This window comes from Rhamphochromis sp. 'chilingali' (genome assembly GCF_963969265.1).
Source record: "Rhamphochromis sp. 'chilingali' genome assembly, chromosome: 19".
Classification (NCBI taxonomy): domain Eukaryota; kingdom Metazoa; phylum Chordata; class Actinopteri; order Cichliformes; family Cichlidae; genus Rhamphochromis; species Rhamphochromis sp. 'chilingali'.
The window spans coordinates 28642650-28661420 of record NC_137946.1 but is presented as its reverse complement, the minus strand read 5'-3'; the positions used below and the strand labels follow the sequence as shown (position 1 = coordinate 28661420).

Genomic DNA, 18771 nt, shown 5'->3' with positions numbered 1-18771 from the left:
ACATTCACTTACCAAAGTGAAATCGGGGCATGTGCTGTGGCAAATGGGTGGAAGCCTTTGACCACAAACTTAGACACTGCTCGGTGACATTCGTCTATCCTGGCCTGAAAGGAGACGCTGCCGGTAGACTGCAGCGACAACTGCCAGCATCTGAGCCAGCCAGACTCTGTCTCTCTCATCATGGTTATCTAAATGCAACGCACAGTAATAGCAGGTTTTGTAATAAGGTAAATCGCGCTAACATAATATGCAATGCTAATTGATTAGTTACCTGCAGTATTAACGGGAGAGGACGTGGAAACGCTACCGCTGCTGCTGGGTTGAGCTTCGCTAGTCCGGAGCGGATCAAAAACACGACATTCGTTGAACGCAATCGCGTGTTTTTTGAGCAAATGCTTTTGCATGTTCGTAGTGTTTCCTCCCTTTGATGAAATCTCTACTTTGCAAGTATTGCACGTTGCCCTGTTGTCATCCTTTCTCATAAAGTGTAACCAAACTTTTGAGCGTTTGTGCCGCTCAGGCGCCGTGTTTCCTACTGGGTAAAAGACGCTACTCAACGTGATGACGTCATTCGGGGCGACTGGAATCGATAAGGGAATCGTTTTTAAAAGTGGCAAACGATTCCAAGGAATTGAAACAGTGGGAACCGGTTCTCAACAAGAACCGGTTTTCGATACCCATCCCTAGCTGTATGTCTTCCTCCCATTGTCCCCAACTGGTCGTGGCGGACTGCTGCCGTTCCCCAGGGCTGGTTCTGCTGGAGGTTTCTTCGTATTAAAAGGGAGTTTTCCCTTCCCACTGTCGTCAATGCGCTTGCTCATAGGGAGGGGTCATATGATTGTTGGAGTTTCCACTGTATTATTGTAGGGTCTTTACCTTACAATATAAACTGCCTTAAGGTGACTGTTACTTGTGATTTGGCGCAATATAAATACAAATAAAACTGTCACACACGAGGTGGGGTGCTTCCTGAACAGGTTGCCAGCCTTTTACAAAGACAGGGCTAACAAAAAGACAACCGCTTACTCTCACGTCCACACTTTGGTCAATTTTAGAATCGCCAATTGTCCTAAGAAGCATGCGTTCGGTCTGCAAGAGGAAACCCACACAGGGACAGGAAGAACACGCAAACTCTACATAGAAAGGCCCCAGTGGTCAAGAAGGGTCAAACCATAAACCGCATGACAACGCTGCCTCTCCACGCCCTCCAAGAATAGGAAAAAAGCTCCCAGGAAAGCTCTACACATATGCAGACTGCATCATTTAAAACTCTGGCCTTTTATTATGAGCAACCACCACTGTAACATTTCATACATGAGAAAAATATGAAGAGTTTTTGTGAAGAAATTTGCATAGAAGTTATCAGAAATGAAGAGGTTTTTAAGTCTAATACATCAACAAAAAACTGATGTGTACATTTATTTAAAAGTGAATTTATTTTGATTTAGGATATAAAAAGCCAATCGCTTCTTTGCCATTCAGTGATTTTCACGGGAAAAGCAGACACAACATAAACAACTAAGCAAATTGTTCCTCTTATTTCATTTTACAGCCATCAGCAGCCACTTTTCAGCCCCAACACTCCTACAATCAGCATCCTCTCACCCTGTCAGCGCGACACGATTGTAGTTGCTGTAGATTTTCGCTGCTTGCGTATGCAGAACGTGCGGGCGCGACCGATGACACGGGAGCTCGGGTTGTAAAATTGATTCCTCGAAACCTGTTTTCTCCCTCGGGCTGAGTGCCTTCACCTCTATTTGCAGTTGGCAGGGAGATAATCATTTCTGTGGATTGTTTTGCTGTCATTGGTTTTTCAACAGCTGCAGTGTTTTACAAATATTTTATCGTGCCGCAGAGATTTAAAGCGCTGCTGCATAATGTTTGAAATAAACCCAAACCGTACGAGTCTGTCGATGGCGCGCTTCACCGGCCACATTTTCCTGTTGTTTCTCCAGTGTGGCAGCAAATGAGTCACACGTGAGAGAAAATTAAAGTTAGAACCACATCGAAGCTGGTGAGAACACGAGTGACAGGGACAAAACAATAGGAATACTGCTGCAGCTAAAGTTTATTTTTATAATCACTCTGTGTGCAGAAGAGCTGTTTAGTCGATAAAAGTTCAGTTTTTAGTCCACAGTGACCACATCCAATGTCTCATTTTATCCAGAAGCCAAATATGTTCAGTGTATTCTTAAGAACAGCAAATTTTCACAGAAAGATTCACTGTTTTTCCCACCACAGCGTCACTGAATAATCAATTAACTGACGACTCGTTTGAGCTCTAGTTGTGATAAAATGAGGCTTGGATGTCTTTCCCACATGACCTTAAGAATAAAGAATAAAGTGAGCAGTGTCAGTGGAAGTTTGCTGCGCAATCATCCGCTCTGCCCTCCGCTGACGTCAGCGCGTGACCGGGTCCACCGCCTGTGGAGAGCAGCTGGCTTCGCCGCTCCACACCGAGCCTCCAGTCGGCTCTCCGGGGCAGCCGGGGGTCAGCGGGAGGCCTCGGCCCAAACATCCAGGCTTAATCCACCGCTGGTGAGGACAGGAGGCTCACAGGAGGGACTTCGTCAGCGCCACCATGTGGTCAACGCCACACGCTACATCCACCACTTGGCCTGGTACAGTCACCTGAGGTGGAAAAATAACCCACAAGAAGGAAGTCAACAACAACATAAAATGGAAGGAAGTAAGGAAGGAAGACATGCAGTTTCTGTGCTTTTACTGCACATACAGCGAGGACAGAGGGTTTATTTATGTTCTTTCTTTTGTACGTGACCCAGGATTTCACAATGTGCAACACTGACAAGAAGTGTGAGCTCTACACAATCCTGTTAAAATGTCTTGAGAGGACGTGCTGATAGAAGTCTGCAGACTTAAATTGAAAATCTCAACAGGGCACATACAGGTAGCGAATATTTTATAACACCTTCACACACAGACAACCGTACTTTTTTCTACTTAAAGCACACAAAATTTTCCCCAGAATACAGATGACACAAGTATATGGAAAAAGCATTTATTTTGATCCAAAGGAAGAAGAAGTGGGTCAAAAATAGACGCTCAGCTGCATGGTTTTCTCTTTGTTTGGATGACTAATACTGAATCGGTGTCTTACCCGCCACGGGAAGTACTGGTCGTCTTTCTTCCCGATGCCCAAACAACCCCTCACATTCTTCCCCCACACGAAGAGCTCACCCCGATCTGAGAAGCAGACATTTAAATAAATAATAATAAAATAAATATCAGTAAGCTGTGACCACAGATTAGAAGGATGAAGCATGGAGCAGTAATGTAATAACAACAAGTTTCAAGTTTATTCATTTATATAGCACTTTTAAAAACAACAGTTGTTGACCAAAGTACTGTACAATAATAAAGACATACCAAATAAAATAGAATATAGATTAAGAAAAAATAGACTTTGTGCACATGGTTGATGATGCAGATTCCTGCATTGCTTCCCGGTAAAAAAAACAAAACAAAAACAAACAAATACCCAGCAACATAGCAGCAAATGCAACGAAGACATAAACACGAACACCAACGATATCTGCACTGCCAATGCTTCAAGATAGAAAAACTACATTAAAAGGTTACACACAAGCCACCGATGATACAATATCCACAGATGAGAAAGAGGTTTGTCACTTAAAATAACACAACTCCGTGGACACCCTGAATGTGCTCGTCTCAGCTACACAGTTCAGGCCCTTTCCACCTACTCTTCAAACGCATCCGATCAGAATGTTTGAACCAGAAGATGAACTGAAGCACCAAAGGTGGAGCTGAAATCAGAGCGTAACGGGCCCTGAATTAATTAAAAGGCAGTTACTAGTTCTTAGCGAGCACTTCGGTCAGTTTTGGAGAATTTAACCAAACCATTCAGACCTCTGGATGGTTTGTGAAAACTCCAGAAGAGGAAGACGTCACCTGTAGCCTCTAATACACCAAAGGAAGTCAGTAACACATTGATCATCTTTTATTGGCAGTATTCAATTAAAAGGAAAAAAGAAAGAAATCTTCCTGTTTTTCTTCACTATTTAAACTTTTCTGCTTTGTTTACAGTTTCTGTCAATTAAGGGAAAATTTCTGCGCTTCAGTTATAAAGCAAAGTCTGGCTAATGAGCTCCCAGTGCTTCATATGTTTCCTAAAGTGTGAGCCTAAAGAGTCGTGCTGATGGGTTTGTTCGATTCCAGTAGCACGGCTTTACGAAGTAGAAACACTGAGCTGTATTGTTATACTGCTTGTTTTGGTCTCAAGACCAAAAGAGAGTAGGTAGAAGTTAATACTTATCAAGACCTACTTACTGTTAGTCCCTCCCTATGTTACATTCTAACAGTGTTTTTTATATACACACTTAAGATCGAACTACCACCCCGGGCTTTTCTCTGTGGAATCAAACACAGGACCTTTATGCTCTGAGGGAGCGGCTAACCACTGAGCCACTGTGCTTGTTTTTCTGGTGTTAAAGACTTCCTTCTGGATTAAGAGAGCACCTTTCTGACACAGCAGTGCAGTCATAAAGGTCAGGCTGACAATGGTCAGATCAGTGCAGCGTATTCAGAAATCTCAGGCTGGTGGCCTCACCTCTTTGATTCATTAGATTTATTCACTCAGCTTTACGCAGCTCCGTCTGGAGTCTTAACGTCTCTTTTCACAAATGCAGTTGGTCCTCCCTACAATAACTTCAAGTTACCCTTTTACTCACTAAACTCCAAAAAACAATGAATGCTTTTAGGAAACGAGAACAACTCAGTCTGAAGTTTTAGTGCCGTTGGCTGGTTCCAGCCTCAGCCTCGGACTAATAAAACCTGACAAAAGAGATGTTTCCAGTCCAGTGTTTCAGCGACAAAAACAAGACGAGACAGACTTTTTCATTTCAGCGCCATAAACACACTACATCACCTGACTCAGCGATAAACTGTTCCCCCAGCGGGCACGTCCGCCTCTTTTTAAGCACCTGAGACTGCAACGACTGCACTGCGAGTTTTATTCTTCCATTTCTTATCCGGGCTCAAAAAAAAAAAAAGCAGAAATCTGAGCAATAAGGCAGGAATATTGTAAAGAAGCATCACTGTGCAGGTCAAGATGTGATGCTGATTTGACGTGGAGAGTTTGTGTCTTTTCTGTGCGCATACCTGTCACTGCAGCAAAATGGCTGAGGCCACACCTGATCCTGGACACAACACCTGAGGGGTTAAACTCAGACCGTCCAAACAGTGTCGGGGGAATCATCTCTGGGGTCGAAGACTCTGACAGTTTGGGGCCTTTTCCAAGGATACCATAGCCCCACACAAACACCTCTCCTTTGTCTGGTAAGACACACAAATACCGGACTTTAGAGCTCGACTAGGAGAAAAAGCTACACATATCACAAAACTACGAGCCGTTCTTTTACAACTATCTGACAGAACGGCTCGTTCTAAAGAGCTCTCTGAATGCAAGCGTAGTCCTGTAACTGTTACAGTTCAGTCTCAGTCCATAAGCGGCATTATCACAAATTAGCAACATAGTTACAGAGCGAGGTCACTGAGTGCTGAAGCGCAGAGTGCGTAAAAGTCTCCAACGCTTTGCTGCAGAGGTCCAAACCACCTCTGGCATTAACATCAGCACAAAAACTGTCACCAAGCTTCATGGCATAGGTCTCCATGATCGAGGAGCTCCTGCAGACGTAATGCGTAGCTGACCCAGTACTCTCTTCTATACAGCAAAAATATTATTTGACTAGAAAGTCCAGGAAGTTCACACCCAACCACCCAATGTCTGTTTTTTGTAATTTATTTTAAATGTATCCACTTTATTTGAATTCACTGACATCCCACCGTCAGCGGGTCACTGTTAGGATTACTGTCCTGTGTGCAGGGCTGAAATGGTACAGATAGCAACAGATTCTTCTCAACAGCAACGAACCAAAAACATGACTGATGAAGACAGCAAGCTGGTTATTATTAGTAGTATTGCAGCAGTGAACACAGATACTAAACATTTTTAAATAAGAGCTGCCTTTATTCACATAAACCCTAACCATCATTTTATAGAGCTGCCACATGATAAATGTTAAAAGTCACCAAAGACTAAATGAAACGTACATGTCATCTGTCCCCTCGGGCTAGAGGAATCTTACCTTTTGACCCCCCTGAATGTTCACCCAAAATGCTTCAAGACTTTATAGTTTTATAACCTAATATTCAACACAGCCTCGTTATTTTTTATTCAGGAGTAGAGCATAGAAGATGGGAAAATGGACTAAACAGTTAATACGATCACAGGACCTCTTTACTGGGAGTAATATGTAAGGCAAAAAATGGCAGCACAAACAACCTCCACAATTATTACACATGATTAGAGGTCCTAGGGTAATACTGATCCCGTGTTAAAGTATCATCACTTATGTACAGCTGAAGGTTTTATATAGCTTTCATTCTGCATTCATAATCACCAGTAATGAAGAGTGTTATATCTAACATGTAATGTGCAAGTCTGATTGAGTAAAAGTGGAAGGAAGCTACTTTTCCCCAAAAATGTCTAAAAATAGGACCAGAAATGTGTCACTCAGTCAGGATGAATTTATTGGAAATCAGCCTGCCGGTTGACTCAACATTGACGGAAACAAACCACCCACCGCTCCAAGGATGAGTAAAAGCTCAGTTTTAGCACGGTACACTGATGTTTACCTGAAACAGTTAGTCACAGTCTGCCACCACGTCAAAAACGTAAATGAACAAACAAGCCAGACATGATAGGAACAAACTGGAAGCCAGACATCCAAAACTGTGCTGAGCGATGCTACCGAGAGGCCACGTGTGGAGCGACTGCTCTAGACTCAAACTAGAAAATGCATTTTTAATCCTACAAGCCAGACAGTGTAAAGGAAACTTTTCCGACACAAATCGTCCGCTTTTGTTATTTTTTCTGTTTGATTGTGTGAACTGACCGTTGAGTATGGCCACCTGTGTGCCTCCACACGCTGCCTGAACCACCTTTCCGCAGCCTTTCAGAGGGAGATGACGAGGAGAGTTCATCTGAAAAATAAACAAAAGAAAAATGAATAAAAGATATATCTATATGAATAATCGAGTAAACGTTGAGTTTGGTCTCTCTGCAACGTGCTTTCTGTCTTTTCCCCCAAAGCCTTGGCCTCATCCAAGAATTATGAACAAATCATTAAAGGCAATAAGTCAACTTCTACAAGTTCCTTTTTGGTCCTAATTTTATACATCTGATTGAAAATATGTTCCTGAAATCATTTACCAAGAGATTAGACATCCGAGGACATCTAAGGACTAAAAACAGTTTCAGTTAGAGGCAAAAGTTCTGCATTCAAACTGCAGCATGCAGTAAAGGTAGCATTTACACATAAATACTCAACTTTGGACGACGCTTTGAGAATCAAGTGGAGACTGTGAGTAAGGCTGACATTTCTTACAGGCAGAAGACAAGTCAGCCTGCGTCAGAGTCCTCTCTCTACTGAAATTACTTCCTGCGATTTAGAAAAGAGTGCTTCATGTGTAAAATGTGCAGGAGGGAGGACTCAGAATCGTTCTCCAGCCGGTAATAGACAACCTGCTGTATTCTCACATGGGCTTAATCTGACATCTCTCAGACTGTGTACTAGGAAGATGGCAAGTTAAAGGACGTTTAATGTCCAATTTAACTGCGGTGGAAAGTTGCGTTCTCACTCAAGGCTCTAGGAAAGTTCAGAGCTGATGGGCTCAACAGCTGATGGAAAAACAGCTTCATAGTGCAATGTAATGTAATGCAATGAGTTAACTGCTTAGCTTCACATTAATGCACATTAATTCAGTCTTTGTGACACACAGCATCTTTAAAAATGCAGGTTTACAAAGTGTTTTAACAGCAAACAAAAGCAGATTACTAAATTCAAAACAGAAAGCCAGACATTAGGTCAGGATAAGACATGCAGAAGAAACACTCAGTAAATGAAAGGTAAAAATTAATGGTCAGCATAGTTAATGGAGAAAACCTCCAAACCTCCAAACAAGCTCCATCTGGTTCTCATCTATATATATTCCCCCAGTTCTACAAGGTGTTTGTTCTTGTTTACATGCCTCACCCTCCCTCCTCTTTTTAATTCTTTAACTTCTTCACTTATTTTTAGTAAATGGGGATCTGCAAGGCCAGGGAGTCGCTGCCAGTCCCATTCAAGGCCTTCCACCAAACCGCAGCTAAATTCATGTCCAAGTCATTCACCTTTATCTACTAAACACTGTCAAACCTCAAATGAGGACGTGGGCCCAGCGAGTGAATAGTAAAAAAAAGCTATGAAGCAATTTATCAGAGAAAAAACACACACAAGAAAACTGAACACAAATCTATAAACATGTGTCTTTAGTAGCGATAAAAGGAGATAAAGCTTAATTCTGCAAGTTTTTTTGTAAGACAACCATCATCTGATGGCAAAAGCATGATCATCTTTGGATTTAAGCTCAACTTGGAACAGCCAGAAAGAGCATGTGTGGGGACAGACCCACACATGCTTTAAAAGTAATCCTTTCTTTCTTCTTTCAGCTGTGGGGTCACCACAGCGAATCAGCTGCCTCCATCTCACCTTATTCCTGCATCATCCTTCAGTCACACCAACTCTCTGCATGCCCTCCTTCACTACATCCATGAATCTTCTCTGTGGTTTTCCTCTTTTTTCTCCATATTTAACACGCTGCTTTAAAACTGATCGGTAAAATTAGTAAACTCAATGCTCAACTCAGCTAACCTTTTCACTCCCTTTGATTTAAATCACAGACCAGTTTGTACATTAAAGTCACGTCAATCTCTGCCCGTCTTGTGTAGTCAGACTCCTCTATGCCAGTGTTTTCATAGTTTAGTGGCTCTAATAACGTCATTTCTGGCACTGTTGAACTTTTTAGGCTTTCATCTGATGATTGTTTGATTTGAAGTCTACAGGATATAATTCATCACACTGTGAACTTTTTCCTTTTTACTGGACTCTATGAATCCTGATCACTCGCAGTGCTCAACAGGACGGCCTTAACACCCTAAACACACACACCCGCCCTCTCACATCATCTATAATTGACTGAGTCAGGACTCTTCCAGACTCTTCTAAACCAAGGCACAATGTACATTTCAAATTCCTTTAATTTTAAATATGTTTATATTGTCTATCCTGTAAAATAGTCAGATGTCTATTCATATTAATGTACAGAATTCACCTGCTTGCTGCTACTACTGCACATTCACCCAGTGTGTGTGTGTGTGTGTGTGTGTGTGTGTGTGTGTGTGTGTGTGTGTGTGTGTGTGTGTGTGTGTGTGTGTATATATATATATATATATATATATATATATATATATATATATATATATATATATGATGTTCTTCCCCCCCCCCAATTTTTGCACATGTCAAGGAGCGTGTCAGGCTACATTTCACTGTGTGTTATACTTGTATAGCTATGCATGTGGCAAATAAAGAACCTTGAACCTTATATTAGGACTATTTGTCGGCACAATCTTATGAACCTTTAACAACAAATTTCTCTGAAATTTGTTCTTCAGTTCAGTTCTAAAAAATGTAAAAAAAGAAAGAAAAAAATAGTGGCTACAGTAAAGTGAGCTGCTTCGCTCTGACGGCGTGGACAGATGAGTGACAGGTGGAAATGGAACCAGGCAGAGGCTTCAACCAGCCACATGAGCGGGCCCTGTTCAGGCACCATCAGTTCCCCTCACCTGTGTAGCCTGTGTGACAAAGGCCAGCTGCCTGTATTCGGAGTTGCCCCATCCATACAGCTGCCCATCTTTGGAAACAGCCAGGCTGCAGTCCCCATATGTACTGATCTGCTGCACTTCCACCCCGGCTAGATCTCCTCCCACCTCCACCGGACTGGAACTGATGTTGTGGTGCCCCAGCCCTGGAATATGAGATGCTGCAGTCAGCAAATGTCTCCAGAAAATTATTAAAAGTGAAAATCTTACAAATAAAAGTTATTTAGCAGCAACCAGGGCTTAAAATCAATGCCAACGTGGAGTTCATCTGATGGCTACTAGAGGCTGGCTAGGTGGTACAAATCATCCAGTAAGTCTCTGCTTCAGTTTTTGGTGAACTTATTTCTGTTTTGTTAGCCTGTTATTTAGCTTTAAGTAGCCACTTGTACTTTTATGGATGCAGCTTGTTAATCAGCCAATGTCATAAGCTGGCTATCATTAGCAGGTAACTTGACGTTCCACCCTTTCAACCACATGAGGGCTTTTCTGGCTCCCTAGAAACAAAACGGCAGGGGCCAATTATAACTCTAAAACTTCAAAAACAATCAGAGATTGAAGTTGGCTCCAGCAGGTTTTACCTGAAGTGCCTAAAAAGCAGATAACTGCTAGCATTGGTATCATTATCAGTCGTATACCCCCCCAAGAAAAAGAGAAACTTGGCAATAATTTTGTTTTGATATACTAAACTGTATGAACACATCGCTGTTAATGTTATATGTTAAAAGCCACTCTACTGAAACAGAAATGTCCACTGTAGTAAAGATCACTTTTTTCTCTTTATATTTTTTGGTGTTCAAGGTTAGTGGATGCCGAGTTTCATGACATGCGACGCGCACTGACCCGTCTGTCCATCTGCACCCCATCCACAGGCGAACACCTTTCCTGTCTCTGTGAGGAAAAGGCTGTGGTCCTGCCCACATGCCACCTGGAAAAAGTAATAAAACACACATTAACTTCAGTGGTTGGTGTCACATCAAGCCAAATGCTCAATTAATCCATCAGGAAAGATAAGATTCAAGTAACGACCTCATGAAAAAAAAGACTAATTTAATGAATGGACTTCTGAGAGGAGGTGATTAGTGTAGCAACAGCACCAAATGACATTTTAATACGCGTACTGGGCAGGTGTTAGCATGCTTAAAATAATCTGGATCTGGACAGGATGTGAAGCAACCAAATGTTTGGAAAGGGAGGGAAATGAGACATAGAAAAACCGTCTGTCATCACTGCTCAGACACAGCCTGCACTCACCTGGATGACCCTGCTGCTGAAGCCCTCTATCTTGTGAATGATGTGACTGCCACTGTTGAAACGCAAGAAAGAGAAATGACAGATTCATCACCCAAGCATAGCAGTGCCTTTAGGAGATCGCAGCAGCATGCCAGCCTTCCTTTAACCTCCCGCCAGCATGTGTAACCAAGGCAAAGAGCCAAGGGAGTTTTCGATAGAGCAGTGATTTCCAAAGCGAGGGTCACAGCCCAAGGTGACATTTTCAGTTTTCTACATACATTTGAAAACTATAACTATAAGTTACAGCTATAGCAGAAAAAGCTATCAGGTTAATGTGGGGAGCCTACATGCCCTCCCTTGGCCTGTGTGGCTCCTCCATGCATGTACTGTTACCGACTGATTCTAAATTAGCCATAGGTGTGAATGTGAGTCTGAATGATTGTTTGTCTTCCTGTGTTAGCCCTGGAGACCTGTGCAGGATAAACAGCCTCTCGCCCTGTGACACCTGGGATAGGCTTCAATCGAAAAGGCGGTCTCATATGATTTCCAAAATAAAAGCTTCAATAGAGACCAAAGACGCTTCCAGATGAAATCGCCGAAACCTGCTGGTTTCTCTGTGACATCAGAAAATTGCTGGTGTATTTCACCAACAGCAGAATACAGAAAGACACACCTGTAGACTTCATCTTCAACTATCCGCCTTCCACACTGGCCATAGGCGTTGTTGCCCATACTGAAAACTAGAGAAAAGGACAGAACAGAGAGAGGAGTGTGAGGGTGCGAGAACGCATCGTGTAAAGTCATATTAATGATTAAGACTAGTTTAATTTAATCAGTTATTATTCATCTCTGGCTCTCTTCCACAGTGTATCTTTTGTTCCCTCCCCTCACCCCTAACCAGTCACGGCAGACGGCCGCCCCTCCCTGAGCCTGGTTCTACCGGAAGCATCTTCCTGTTAAACGGGAGTTTTTCCTTCCCACTGTCACCAAGTGCTTGCTCAAACAGGGACACTGAATGTTGGGATTTTCTCTGTATTATTGTAGTGTCTTTACTATACAACATAAACCACCTTGTGAGGTGACTGTTGATGTGATTCGGCACTATACAAATAAAATTGTTTTGAATTTAATTGTTTAATTTATTAACATTTTTAAAACATTTCAATTATCCAATTTTTGTCATTTTTGTGTAAATGAATTACTCTTTTTTTAATTTTAGACATGATTAGAGATGGCACGATACCACTTTTTTATGTCCGATACCGATATCATAAATTTGGATATCTGCCGATACCGATATGAATCCGATAGTGTTTTTTAATCAACAAAACTGTTTTTTAAATATCTTGCTGCATTTTGTATAAGTTCATACTCAAGTTTAAAACAACAACTACACTAAAGCTATTCTGTTATACCTGTATGCAAAAAAAAATATTTCATAGTTCAGCAATACTGATCAATCTAATAAACTTAAACCTACACCATCCTCCCTATTCTGGTATTTTAAAGAGTACTTAGCGTAAATATTAAGCAACCTAACTAATAGGGTTCCAACTCCCAGCAACAACAAAAATAAATAAATAAAAAATAGGGAACCACCCCTCACGCTCCACCTCATGATGCTTAATCGACGTAATCAACCTTAATTTGATGCAGTGTGAAAAAAAATGCACAGAAATCAATTATTTTTCAAGAAATATTAAATAGATTCAACATCTTTCTTCAACAAAATTGCAGACTGCACAGATGGTACCTTCCCAAAGGAAAAAGTACTATAGCTTACTAGGGTATATATATTAGACTTAATAGTTACTATATACAGTAATGGACTTCTATTCATTTTGCATCAAATTAAAACTTTGGGTGTCAGATAATTATTTATTAAAAGCTAGACATTTTAAATGAGAATAAGAAAGAAAAGTATGTCTTTGTGCCCCCTTTTCACTGTTAATGCCCTATCGGCCCCCCTGGCTAAACTTTGCTAGATCCGCCCCTGCACAGTTACCAGCGTCAGCTACGTAGAAAAAGATCCTGGAGTAGAAAGTAATATTAAATAAATTCTAACAACAGCTTATCAAGCTTAAACGTGCTGCTGTTGTTCAGCCGCTGATTTCCTCTTTCTGGTGCAAAGTGGGCCAAAAGCAAACCAGAGACAGACTCGCGACAGAAAAGCCGATCAGCTGATCATTAAGCAGTTTCATGATTGAAGTAGCAGCAAGAAGAGGCAGTCGCTCCATATATCGCTTGTTAAGCTTAACGCAGGAATGCTTTACAAACATTCAGAGATGGACTTACACACTTGCTTTACTTCTCTCGGGGATAACTTTGTCGGAGATGAAATGCCGGGTTGCTAGCGAAGCTCCACATGCTATCCAGACCACCCACAGGTCCCGCATGCCACAGCCGCTCTATCACGTGATGCATACTGCTCCGACGTGCTAACGTTCTGAGGTGAGTTACGGCGTGTTGCAAGTTTTGTGAGGTGCTTTCGTGATATTTAATGGATCGGATTACATTTTTTATTTTTCTCCGATATCCGATCCAGTAATTTAGGTCAGTATCGGACCGATACCGATACGTAATATCGGATCGGTCCATCTCTAGACATGATATTACATAACAATATATTGCATGTGTCCCACTCTACCTCACTAAAAACTGATTCTCAAATAAAAAAGAAACACCTGAGAAGCTCAAAGTGTTTTAGATAAAGTTGTTTTTAAAAGCTTTAATGGACTCTGCAGTACATGCAATGAAAAGCTGTAAGATTATTGACTTTAATACTTTGATTACATTTAGTAGCAACAACAATCTGCTATGTTGTTTAAACTAAGGTTTAAAAAAGAGATAGTTTGAGTTTGACAGAACAGCTGTCTGGCTAACTTCAGCTGCAGAATTAAACGCTCTGTATGCTCTGCAAACAGGTGCACCAGGCTTTGGTCACACAGGCGATATCAAGGACAGCAGAAACATAACCTGCAAGATGATTTTATACATGCTGTTTTTATGACTCGGTGGCCACTTAAAATACAAGTAATTTAGATAACTGCATAAATACTCATGTCAGAAAAATCTAAAATATCAGCTGCAGTACCCTTTAAAACAACGCACCGCAGTAGATCGCACTGTGTGTTAGCCACGACACATCTTTCTTTTGTCAGAAACTAGCCTCACAAATCTTGGGAGTAAATGTTTACCAGCAAATTACCACCAGTTAAAACAACATCACAACAAAGCACTCTGCAATTTAGCAAAACACAATAAAAGCCCATTTAAATTAAAAAACAGAAAAGATTCTGGCTGGCAACCAAAAGTGGCAAAAAGCCTTTTCACAAATTAGGATTTGAATGAAGTAAAACACTTGTTGGAACATCGGTCTGCTAATTTACTGAATGTACCAGAAGACCTTAATGAGATTTCTGCATGAGCTGTAACAGCTGCCTGATAATGATTCATTTTTGGTTGGCGGTGGGTGGATGATGTAAAAGGACACATGGTGCGACAGGTGGCTGAAAGGTTTCTACAGGGGGGGGGGGCGACATGCTCCGCAGCTTTTTGTGGGTTTGGATTTAGGCTGGTGCGGAAGGTGTGCGTCTCTTACCTCCCTCTCGGTCAGTGAGGACTAGAGAGTGAGCCCGGCCACATGCAACCTGAACCACTCTGGTCTGCAGAGGCTCGACGAGAGGCAGGGCCACCGGGGACGGCTCCAACACGTAGTCGTAGCTCTTATCTACACAAACAGGGCGAGACGACACATGAACAAATAGCAGTGATGCTCCTTAAGTAATATTAATATAAACTTGTTAGAGAAACACTGTGAAATGGAATGTGACACATGGAAGAAACACACTCACAACATATCCCCGTGCTAACACAAGAAGACCACTCCTCAGCTCTATCCCATAGACTATATGGGATAGATATATACCCTTGTAGATATATAAAGGATGGATATAGTTTATGGCAGGTTACCACTTTAGTTTTCCAAATTACACATTACAGCCACTTGGCAGCTTTGACTCACAAATGTAACCCTAGAGAGCCGATTATGGTCGCTGCAATGGTCTTATAACGTAAAAACAGTGACGTCACTGTTAAAGAGGGCATGGGTACTTACTGCAGTATTCGCCATTCAGATTGACCCGATATATTAGCAGGAGTAGAAGATATTGAAAACAGAAGCAAAGACATCTTTAAAAAGCCTCCTCTTTGCTGATGCTCTTATCACAGGCATGGTAGGATAGCTTTTATTACCCGTTACTTTCCTGTTAATAACTTTGTTGCAATTCACTGCAATGATCAACTTTTCCTCCATGAGGCTTCCTAATGAACACGCAGGAGTAGCGGCTCTATTCAGGGATCCCTCCAAACATCAGAGCTCCTCAAACTATGACTAAAGAGCCCAGCCAGCCTATGGAGGAAACTCATTTTGGCTGCTTACATTCATGGGTGAGGGTTGGGACGTAGATGGATGGGTACATCGAACGCCTCCCCTTCAAGTAGAGCTATCCCTTTACCACAACAGTCCGATACCAACGCAAGCTCCACCTGTCACAATTATGCATGAGATCCCTAGATACCAGAACTCCCTTGCTCAAGACAGCCTCTCTTTGGAAATCAGTGGGAGCATTCAATTGATTTCTGGCAGCTTTCAGTGACTGAGAAGCAAAACTGTTGAAGCCAGAAAGTCTTTGGTGGCTCTCATGGGAAACATAATTTACAAAATGAACACCATGCTTTATTCAGTAAGTCTTGGAACTAGTGATTGAGACCACAAACTCATTAGAAGAATTTCTACTAAGCACATGGATCATGTGACCCAGTACAACCCCAAAATTTAACCTCCAGCATTTGTCTTAACTGCAGACCTTAGTTGTGTAAAAGTTATCCTAATTTCTGGGGTACTTCTTTACTTGTCTCTCCGCTTCTTTTTGCAGACAGCAGTTGCCCCCTGCTGGCCATTAGAAAGAATGCAGGTTTAAGGCACTCTGGCATTGGCTCTAGTTTACAGGCCCAGAAGCTATGTCCCTCCTTGCTATGCAGTTCACATGTATTGTCTTGTACATATATCCTTACCAAAAAAGAAACTTCAAACAAGACTTCACACAGTAACGTACCAGCTACAGATGGTCATCTTATTTATATAGACAATGTATAGCATCGCCATCACCTGATGGGTCCAATAGCCATTCTTCTTTCACATCCAATGTTCTTCAAACTGTCTTTAAAGAAATAAATAGTTTCTGTCTTACGGCGGTCGTGCTGAGTGCGCTGAAAGCCCAACTGAGAATTTTTGTTCAGGCCCATGCCCCACAATTTGGTCACATCTTTGGATGGAGACGCGATGAGAGTGAAACCGTAACCACAGGCAGCAGAGGAGATCTGCAACAGCAGCAACAGAAAGCAAGTTCAGCTTTACAAAGCTCTCTTAAGACATATAAAATGGTTTGTTGACATGGGTATGACTGGCAGCAGCAGTTTACCTGATTTGACTGATATTTTATGAAGTTACACCTAAATAACAATTACTAAATCTTTAGAAGCTCAACCCATAAGACTCATACTGCCGGCCGATTTTACCTGTTCTGCAGTCTCCAGGCGGTAAGGAGTAAGCTGGTATTTGCGGGGCTTCTTCCTGCCGCTGTCTGGGACTACAAAGGTAGGGATGCCAAGTGCACCAGTGAAGCTGAAGCCCCAGACAAACACTTTATGGGTTGGCTTTTTGTGCTGGCCGACATACTGGAAGACCGGATCACTGCCACTCTTCTCCTGGGGTCTGGATGCTTTGCTGAGTGTTGCATACCAACAGACTTGAAGGCCTGCTCTCATGTGCCGGGGACACAGTTGCACATAGGGAAAAGCCATCCTGTAGAAAAAGGCAGGGATAGGGAAAACAATAGAGATGAAGTTGATGTGGTTGTTTAACCCAACTATACTGACATTTAATATTGCAATGATAAGCCACATTAACTGTTCTTTAATTCAAAATAAAAATATTCTTTACTTTTCCATTTAAATATATCAGAATTTTTTAATTGCCTTTACAGAACAATAAAAATATATTTTTGTTTTATCAAATTGTGTTATTATTTTTTAAAAATGTAATATTAATGTGTAGGGGAAAAAACACACTGCCACATTTCATTTACATTTTCTATCAAATTAGGCGTTCTGTAGTTTTACAAAACTACACACGCAATACTAGGAGACTTTTACATTTTTATATAAAAGCCTAAAGCCTAACAGTAACTTCGGCATGGACCTGATCCACAGTAGCTTTGATTAAATGCAATTTATGCCTTGGTTAACAATTTAACGTTAGCTGTCCCACATTAAAACAGGCGTACTAAGGGACTCGTGAGCATCCATTTTGGGTTAAATTACACTAAAAATAGCTAATACTAAGTCTTCGTAATCAACCCCGATTTTAAAAACGGATTATAAGGATTTGAATAAGGCATTTATGATTAATCTTATCAGATTGTACATCTGACGCTGCGGAAAGGTAGTTAAAATTAGGTTAAATTTGAAGGGACTTTCACCTCGTGTTCGTTCCAACAGCAGCCACTGAGCCGGGGTAAATTTCTCTTCTCTTCCAGTTAGAGCCGCATTTTGTAATGCTGAGAAACTCACTCGGTATCTACAGAAATGATGACCCAGGTGAAATTATAGGAAAATGTTTCAGGGCCGTTATTCCATGTTTGTTTAGGTCAACTTTCTCCAACCCAGGATGCAGAAGGACCCTCTTCCGTCACGTCTGTTCGCCTTTAAGAATAAAACAACAGCGCCGCCTGCTGCCCTGGAGCTCCAAAAGCGCTCTACAGGTACAGCCAAGGTGAACAGATTAAAGAATGGCAGGAAATATGTGTAAATCATTTTAATGCTGTAGCTGGAGATGACCTAAATGACTTATATAACTCTGCCTAGCTATGTCTACAATAAAAAAAAATCATAATTTATTAGAAGATTTATTGTTTTGACTATAAAATAACACATAACTAAAGCTGTAAAACCTAACAATGGAGTAAATAGATTTGTATAGGTCAGAAGTGCTTTGAAAGCCAATCAAGTTTCCACAAATGGAAGTAAGCAATATCAAACAGCCTGGAAAGACACAAAACAACTTCAATAAGACTTGAGCAGTGGAGGAAAAGATTCAAAAGAGAGGCAAAATGGCCAAAGACATGCAAAAGACCAAGATTACAATATGATAAAAATCACACAGATGTGACTGAAGTTAAAGCAAATACAAGAAAAATCACTGCAAAGAGAGAAAATGATGCAATCAAAGGTGAGAAGAACAACTATGAGATGCAAAATGACCACAGAGTGGTTAAAAAAAATGACTGCTGGAGGATGTAAAACATATTCCTTTGAGTTAAGATGGTACTATTCTATACTTAGCTTCTCTGGATCATATTTATATTATGTTGTTCAATATCACTTGTGTCAATCAAATTACATCAACATAGTATTATAATTGTGTCCAGGCTGTCTACAGTTTCCTGGCTAATTCAGCACCTGTATATGTGTTCACTGTTATGAAAGTAGCATAATAATCTGATAGAGTAATAATATCTGTTATAGCTTTACCTTCCTAGCCGATAATCTACTCGGGTGTCAGATTAGAGCTGATCTGGAAGTGGGTTAATGCTGCAGAGCTGTCAGGTGAGCACCCGACCTTCGCCTCACAGGGTATTAACCTGCCGTAGCAGAGGTGAATGAAATGCCTGGAGGGTCACATGTGAAAACTTCTGGCCTCGGTGCTGCTGTGAGTATTTTCTGTATGTAACTCA

The 18771-nt window shown here is 41.4% G+C and overlaps 1 protein-coding gene across 1 annotated transcript; it reads right to left on the bottom strand.

Moving 5' to 3' along the window:
• Window positions 1–1259: 1259 nt before the first annotated feature.
• On the bottom strand, window positions 1260–17723 carry rcc1l (RCC1 like). The gene is made up of 12 exons (XM_080867760.1): window positions 17518–17723; window positions 16556–16841; window positions 16228–16357; window positions 14577–14705; window positions 11649–11715; window positions 10997–11048; window positions 10586–10670; window positions 9710–9891; window positions 6939–7026; window positions 5143–5316; window positions 3119–3204; window positions 1260–2631 (listed from the first exon to the last, which is right to left on the bottom strand). Exons 2-12 carry the CDS (start codon window positions 16838–16840, stop codon window positions 2554–2556), a joined length of 1356 nt encoding a protein of 451 aa, XP_080723886.1. The 5' UTR covers window position 16841; window positions 17518–17723; the 3' UTR covers window positions 1260–2553.
• Window positions 17724–18771: the final 1048 nt, after the last annotated feature.

What these genes read in the sequence shown, in the direction of transcription:
- rcc1l (XM_080867760.1), bottom strand. Translation starts at nt 16,840, where the DNA reads ATGGCTTTTCCCTATGTGCAACTGTGTCCCCGGCACATGAGAGCAGGC. An exon ending in GCGCACTCAGCACGACCGCC is followed by an intron (nt 14,706 to 16,227) that starts GTAAGACAGAAA and finishes CTGTTTGTGTAG; the next exon opens with ATAAGAGCTACGACTACGTG. An exon ending in GTTGAAGATGAAGTCTACAG is followed by an intron (nt 11,049 to 11,648) that starts GTGTGTCTTTCT and finishes GCGTTTCAACAG; the next exon opens with TGGCAGTCACATCATTCACA.